The sequence below is a fragment of the Apodemus sylvaticus genome, chromosome 3 (assembly GCF_947179515.1).
Source record: "Apodemus sylvaticus chromosome 3, mApoSyl1.1, whole genome shotgun sequence".
NCBI classification, from domain to species: Eukaryota; Metazoa; Chordata; class Mammalia; order Rodentia; family Muridae; genus Apodemus; species Apodemus sylvaticus.
Window position 1 is genome coordinate 19933721 of NC_067474.1, and position 8021 is coordinate 19941741.

The following is an 8021-nucleotide window of genomic DNA, read 5'->3' on the forward strand; positions in this document are numbered from 1 at the left end:
AAGAAACCTTGCCAGAGCCAACATGCAAAATAAGAGCAGGGACACTAACTAGACCAAAGGCCGTGTGGCAGAGCCTTTGGTCCAGTAACAGAGTAATGCATGCACTGGATCATGTGTGAGCAGAGGTGGGGAGCCCACAGAATCAGATCTGTAATCCTCGGTTCAGAGGCCAGCAGCCGCTTTTACTGTGTAGTGTACCCCCTTGAATGAGCAGGGCATTTCCAGCTCACCAAACCCTCAGGTTTGCTTCTGTACATAAGCAAATCAAGACTGAACTGTTAGGCAGACTGTGAGTGGAATTAGCCAGGCATGCTCTTTGAAGCATTGCCCCCCCCCCCCTTATGCTGCAGTGCCCAGGAGAGTGACCCACTTTCACACTTGGAAACCCCTGTGTGTGTGTTCAGTTCCCACAGGCTGTGCTCTGACTCCGGTGGCTTTCTTTCCTACTTAGAATTTAGAGGGTGTTTCTCTTTTATTTACCACAAGTATGGAGTAAAGGAGAAGAAACGACTCAGTCTAGTCGAGCAGACTTGGCTTACAGTGTTTCATGGGACAGAATGTTATCTGGAATACTGGATTTGCTCCTAAGCAACAAAGAGACATGTTCCTGGGCAGCCTCTTGTTCAAGCCTGGCACTCCCACCTCAGCACCCTGGCTGCCCAGGAACAGAGGCGTGCCTTGCCTGGCTTACAGGAGTACTGACTTTAGTATGTTTTCAGATGAACCATGTGCCTAGAGGATATTTACTGGCCCTAACCCCACAAGGTTCAAAATGTTCCCTAATATTTCATACCATTTTGAGGGTCAGACAGGGCTTTACCTAAATAACCCCATGAGTGGCTAGCAAAGTAGAAATTAGAAGGACGGGAAACACTTGCTTTTAAAAATCTGAGGTAGCTTTAGACATTCCTGTGATACTGGAAAGTGAGTTCTGTAGGTTCACACATGAAACCAGACTCGGGCCTCCTCTACTCCTTCCTTGATGTGGTAATACAATAGCATCTCTTATGATCTAGCAAGGAATGGAGAATTTGGGCTATCATGGAAATCTCCTCAATCCAACTTGGCCTTCTCGTGTATTGTTCTTGAGACTAGAACAGGGCCCGTCACCAGGAAGCCTCCACCCAGACCAGGACTCCATCACACATCATGACCCCTCCAGCCACAATAGCTTTGGAGATCACAGCTGCCCTGATATGGCCAGCTATTTTGCTGTATAACTCAGCCACGTTTCTTTATCCTGGTCTTTTTTCCCTTCAGGTAGCTCAAACATATTCCCTGGGATAGAATGGAGACATCAGTGATCTAAGGGGAAGTCTCTCCCTTTATCAGGTTGTTCATCAGGTTCTGCCTCCTCAGCCAGGAGTCTGAGAGTACACCCTGGGTGGGGTGTAGCCAGTGATAAAGGGTGCGCTTCTGCGTGAACAAGCCTGGGAGTCTGTCCCCACCACCACAGGGCAAGAAAAACAAAGCAAGACTTCATAGTTACTTTTATTTATGGAACATTATGAGACTGAGATCAAATTTTCCTTTCCCTAAAAAAGGCTTAGTTCCCCAGTCCCAGCCCAGCAGTTGGCCTAACTGCTGTGATTAATTCCAGCCACACTAGAGACCCTGTGCCAGATGTCAGGGTCTTGTGCTCCACAGCATTCCCTGGAGGACTCCATGGTTACTTTGTCCGTGACATTGAGATAACAGCTCCGGGGCACCTCCTGGATCATCTACAATTGACAGGTCTACACCGTACAGCTCAGAGTATCTCCCCAGGCTCGTACAGCTGTGCCCGACAACAGTACCCATGTGAAATAGTGGAGCAGATGCCATGGATTCAATGAATGCAACCTACACCACCACGTTAAGTCCAGCTATTGGGCATAGCAGACATCAAGTATGACTGTTCTTATTCTCATAGAGGACCAAACGTATCTGTAGCTTTTTCCTTTCCTTGGAGTCTTCTCCTAATGCCTTTTGATTGTTTGGGTATTCTCTCATTACTATTTAGAAAGTATTACAGGAATGGGAATGGCCCAGAAGAAAGGGAAGACCTAGAAATGGAAAGAAGAAATAGGAGGTGGTTACAGAGTATCACTGTTTTCTACATAATCCTTCCATGTTGGCTTTACAAATGCCTAGTAGTTTCTAGGAAACCTAAGGAGCCTTCCCAAGGGTGCCAGGCTCAGGAGAGAAGAAAGTAATAGGACAAGAAGAACAGAGATTTTTCTAGAAAGGGCTCCTAGAAGATGCATTGGTATTTCCCAGTCTTGTGAATTCAGAGTAATGATGGTTTTTAGAGTTTCCGAGGCGACCAAAGCCTGCCTTCACAGGTGGTTGGGCATGCAGGGAAGCTGGGCCGTGGAGATAACATGTTGTGCCTCTGATCATAACAGAGTGAAAGTGGAAGAGAGGAGAGCAGAGACAAACATAGGCCAGCGAGCGCGTCGTACCAGTGATGTTGCCTGATCACCACCACGTCCCTTACCCAGAGGAAAGGTCCCCTAGGAACAGTCTACGCAGAAGGCATAGGAAGTCTAGTCAGTCATCAATATTCTACTATCCCATTTTGAAATTTAAAATGAGTCCCTGTCTTGGTTCCTTGAGCCACAAGGTTTCTGAGCAGAAATGGATCATAGGAATTTTATCTAACTAACTCCTGCCCATGAAAGGGCGCTTGGCTGCTGCCTTCTGGTCTACCTTCAGGTGCCTTGGAGGGTTCCTCTCTTTCCTCAGGCATAGATATAAGGCCCACTCTTCACTCTTGCCTAACCTTCTGGCATTTCCCCTAACATAGAGCCATTTTGACAATTTTAAAACAAATCAGTGGTAAAGTACTATATAGAAGACCCTTTCTTGTTCCTCACATAACAAAAACAAAAAACCCAGGAAAATAGTTGATTATAGGTTTACATTAGGTTAGAGCTTTTGGATTAAAAAAAAAAATCAAACACCCCAGGTGAACCATCTGGTTTTTTGATGTACAGAAAGCCCACTAAAACGTATGCTCAAACTAAGGGAAAGTAGGTTGTGGGTTCCATACCCCGCTTCTAGAGGGAGCTGCGACAGAGGGGACGCTCTGGCTTCCTTGGCTTAGGGGTGAAAGAAAGCGGGAGGTCAGAGAGAAAAGTATTTCTAAGGCCACAGTGAGTGCCGCCTTCCTCAGGTAGGCTGACTGTGCATCTCTCTTCCATACTGTATGTGTGATCCCTGGGATTGCCTCCTGCCCAGGCCTGCTGGTTGCTATTCTGTCTGTTCCCTAGAGCAGCAGAATGCTGCCTTCACAAAGATAGCCCCTGCTTCCTGCCCAGAGGTGGACCGAAATAGTACATTAACCAACATAGAGACTTAAGGAATTTAGGTATCTTCCAGCAGTTTCTTTGAAATTATAGTTAAAAAAAAAAAAGAAAAAGAAGAAGAAGAAGAAGAAGAAGAAGAAGAAGAAGAAGAAGAAGAAGAAGAAGAAGAAGAAGAAGAAGAAGAAGAAGAAGAACCTCATTTAATTTTCATGGGAGGAGGCAGGGTGTTGTATTCTGTTTGATTTTTTTTTTTTTAACAAAATTGAGGCATCAAAATAGAATTGCACAATTAAAGGAAATCATTATGTATTCATCACCTTGGGGTTTCTCAAATATTGCATAGGAACACATTTTTATTAAAACAAATCCCTTTGCAGATTACCAAAATTGGCTCCAATAAAGCAGAATGGATTGTATTTAGAGGTGAAGCATTTGAGAAGATTATCCGGAGAGATGCCAGTTATTTCCTCCCTGTCTTCAGTATCTCACATGACAGGAAAAACTGACAGTAATATCACCTTACATGTTGTGCATATTTGAAACTCAACATGTTAGCTAGATGTATCACTCTTAATATTCCTTGTTGTAAGGGAATGCTGGTGAGGTCATTTTCTGGCTGCTTGGAATGCTAATGGTTGGTAAGTAGGCTCTCCTACCAGCAAAAGGAAACAAGATGTTTCACACTTGTCAAGTATGAGAAATTATATAGCATTTTATAATTAACTTATCCACTCATATGGTTCCCCTCCAAGTATTTCTATAATAGTTATTTTTAACTAAATGTAAATTTTAATGAGAAAAACTTCACGTGCATTATTGGTTTCTAGAACAGTGCTTTGAAACAATACTCCTTGCTAAAAGTCAGAAAACTGAAACCGGTTGTATTTCTTACGAGCTTTTTTGTTTTGGTTTGTTTCTCACCATCCCCATTTCTCACCACCTTACCAGTTTTTGATTTATTAAATAATTAATTATTATTAAAGAAATTAATGTTGCAGGTTTTACTGACAGATTGGTCATAAGTGGTAACAAGTTTTACTTCACTGCAAAAGGGACACAGCAGCGCCCGTCGCCCACGTTGCTGTGAAAACAGATGGAGGTCTTAGGAAGCCCCTAGCATTTAATGAGCTATGGAACGAACAGGGCTTGGCTGAACCCTCCGTTCTCCATTCACGAGTATTTCCTGGGTCTCTAAGTGATGCCAGCCAGGCGTGTTTAGGGGGCGGTTCTCACGGGGGGAGGCAACTGGAAGAGGTCCGTGGGAAGCCTCTGCGCTTTTTTTCTGGCAAATGCCCACATCTGGCTGCTACTGGAAGCGGCACAGGCTCCAGGAGAGGTCCCAGTTGGCCCTGGTGCTGGGTTAACTGGGAATTGCCAGTTGCGAGCCTCACTGACCTTGGGGTGGGGGCCGGGGTCTCTTGGCGGGCTGGGGTGCCACGGAGGTGGGAGCACTGCAGGGTTCCCCAGTTGCTAGAGCCGTGATGTCACCCGCCCCTCCTAACCCGCGGTTGGTTGTTTTGTGTTTCAGCTCTGCCTGCAGTTGAGCACAAAGACCTGAAGGAGACTCCCACCGCCTTCAGGGAACCGAAAGGAGGCAGCCAAGCCTATTAAAAGGAACTTGTGGCTTGTGGCCGTTTTGTGTAGGAGCGGCCTGGAAGGGGAGAAAAGTGCACGGAAGCCACCGTGGCGGTTAATGAGCTGTGAGATGAGCTGTGAGATGAGGCGCAGCCGCGGCTGACACTGCTTCCAGGATCCTTCAGCTGCCCTTTGTGCTTCGTGTACATGTGTCTGTTCAGGCCGGCCAGAGGCACCCAGAAGAGCATCCACCACGGCTGCCGGGGAAAGACCGCCCGCCATGCCCACCGAGACGCTACAGACAGGTAGCATGGTGAAGCCTGTCAGCCCCGCGGGCACCTTCACGTCGGCGGTGCCCCTGCGCATCCTGAACAAAGGACCCGACTACTTCCGCAGGCAGGCTGAGCCCAACCCCAAGAGACTCAGTGCGGTAGAGCGGCTGGAGGCTGACAAGGCCAAGTATGTCAAGAGCCAGGAGGTGATCAATGCCAAGCAGGAGCCCGTGAAGCCCGCCGTGCTGGCCAAGCCCCCCGTGTGCCCAGGAACCAAGCGCGCACTGGGCAGCCCCACTCTCAAGGTGTTCGGCAACCATGCCAAGACCGAGAGCGGTGTGCAGCGCGAGACCCTCAAGCTTGAGATCCTCAAGAACATCATCAACAGCTCAGAGGGCTCCAGTTCTGGCTCCGGCCACAAGCATAGCTCCCGAAACTGGCCGCCTCACAGGGACGCCACTGACCTGCACCGGCATTCCTTCGCAGAGTCGCTGAAGGTCTACCCTACCCCTGGCCGCGGCAGCCCGCAGGAGAGCAGCTCCCACGTGAGCAGGAGGCTGCTGGAGCAGTCCGCAGAGTCCTTCCTGCATGTGTCACACAGCTCCTCAGACATCCGCAAAGTGACCAGCGTGAAGCCCCTTAAAGCCATCCCCTGCAGCAGTTCTGCCCCTCCCCTGCCTCCCAAGCCCAAGGTGGCTGCCGTGAAGTCCCCTGAGGCTGACCAGGTGGAACCAGTCTGTGGGGTCAGTCGGAGACCTTCCCTTCAGCGGTCCAAGTCAGACTTGAGTGACAGGTATTTCCGAGTAGATGCCGATGTGGAGAGGTTCTTCAACTACTGTGGACTTGACCCGGAAGAGCTGGAAAACCTTGGCATGGAGAACTTTGCAAGGGCTAATTCTGACATCATATCTCTCAACTTCCGCAGCGCAAGCATGATCAGCTCGGACTGCGAACAGTCTCAGGACAGTAACAGTGACCTTAGAAATGATGACAGTGCCAATGACCGCGTGCCATATGGCATTTCTGCCATCGAAAGAAATGCTAGAATCATCAAGTGGCTATATAGCATCAAACAAGCTAGAGAGTCACAGAAGGTGTCCCACGTGTAAGAGGCACGGTGGTGAAATGGAGGGAGGGGTGGGTCTGTCTGTGCACACACAGTTGTGAAGGTTGTGAGGTCTCCTTGAAGTGTTGTGAGCTTCTCCACTCTTTGTGTTGCTTGTTGTGCAATGTTCTCAAGTTGCATGCCTGTCAACATGGCAGCTGGCCTGGCGTCCTCGTCACACCTCTGCAGAGCCTTGCTGAACACTCATCTGCCAAAAGGTTCCGGCCAGAATCCGATTAGGGCTTCGTTCTTAAGCAAAACTGTTTACTGGAAAAAAAAATGGTTTCGATTTCTTCAATATTTATGTGGTTTTGTGTTTTTATACCCTGCGCTATTGTGTCTTAATTAAAAATTTTATCAACTGGCTTTTAAGTTGAGAGCAGAATCTTTTTGAAACAAAAAGCCACTTTGCCTACATGGGAGATCATAACACTGGGAAAATATATGGGACTTGCCAGCAGACACAGAATGACTGGCAGATACAGAGCCAGGCTGGAGGTTTTTATGTGAAATCAAGTGGCCGGCCTTGCCTCCGGGCTTCACACGTGGCACTCTCTTGCCACTTTGTGGAGTATTGTGGAGCAGTAGTGTAGTCCTCAATCCAGTTCAGTGTATATGTTGGTATTTTTGTAGTACTTACCCCAGGAAAGACAATCAGAGAAAAGCCGGGATAAGCAAATGTAAAAGGTTCAATATTGATTGGGAGGAGGGTGGAGATTCTGTTGATGCTATTCAAAGTGGGATAATTCAGAAATCTAGTATGAACCTGACAGGAAGTGCCATTCTACAGCTATTTAAAGCTGATACGGAATGCTCTTTTGAAAACAATTATTTTGTGCTGTGCATTTGGCCAAGAACTACTAATTCCTGTTGTTTCTCTCCCTTGCTCCTGTGGTACTTGTTCTGTTTGGGGCAGATGGGTTGGGCTTCGGCAGGTTTGCACTCTCTGAAGACATGAAGGGAAGTGGGGATACCATTCATGTCCGTATAGTCTCCATTCCACCACCGTGTCCACGTGATCGCAGCTTCACGTCTCAGCAGTGTGACGCTGTTACCTTGCTTAGACTGCTCTCTCGGGCTGCGGGTATTTGTTACAGCTCTAGAAAACTGTAGAAACACTGTAGCTTTCCACCCTGTTGTCTCTTGTTGCTCCTTGCCACAATAACCTGCCCTCCCTCCGGGTGGTCCAGGAGCTGCTGTGAGCCAGCTGCCAGTGTTGGCCGGAAGCAGAGGACACTGGGTGGTCTGCGCCATTGCTTCACAAGCCACAGATTCTCAGCAGAACCACCCAGGTCCTCATCCGGGAAATGCTGTAAGACTTTGTATATACTTTAGTTGTTCTGGAATCTAAGAAGAAAGTTATGCTAATAAATAGCTCTGGTGTAGGCTTTACCTGTGATTTCTTTGTCCTTTATTTTCTTTATAAGAAGTTAACTGTGGACTATGGGTCAGAAGCACATTTTTTTATAAGCTTTAGGAAATATTGTTCCGTTACATTGATCTCATCCCATCTCAACGATTATGAGCAGCAATATTCTTAATTGTAGTTACTTGAATGTATGCTTGCTAAAATAGTTACTGCGAGGTCCTGAAAATATGCTGCCTTCTTCACTTAGTTAACACTTATTTTATTTTTGTCTTTCTGTAAACATCAGGAGTTTTTCAAATTTTTTGGAAGACTCTTCAGTTGAAATATTAGAATTCAAACTGGGGGGCGGGGGGACGCTCATAACCTTGAAATGGCTAGTTCTGTTTTCATTTGTTCAGACTCAATGTCAG

At 47.2% G+C, this 8021-nt stretch overlaps 1 protein-coding gene across 3 annotated transcripts in view; it reads left to right on the forward strand.

Moving 5' to 3' along the window:
* The window catches only part of Fam110b (family with sequence similarity 110 member B), a 133614-nt gene extending 125980 nt beyond the window's left edge, over positions 1-7634 (forward strand). For all 3 annotated transcript variants that reach the window (XM_052176033.1, XM_052176032.1, XM_052176034.1), the window contains one exon: positions 4819-7634. In XM_052176033.1, the coding sequence (XP_052031993.1) occupies positions 5146-6246 (1101 nt within the window). In that variant the 5' untranslated portion in view covers positions 4819-5145 and the 3' untranslated portion in view covers positions 6247-7634. The remainder of the gene's footprint in view (positions 1-4818) is intronic.
* The last annotated feature ends 387 nt before the right edge of the window (positions 7635-8021 follow it).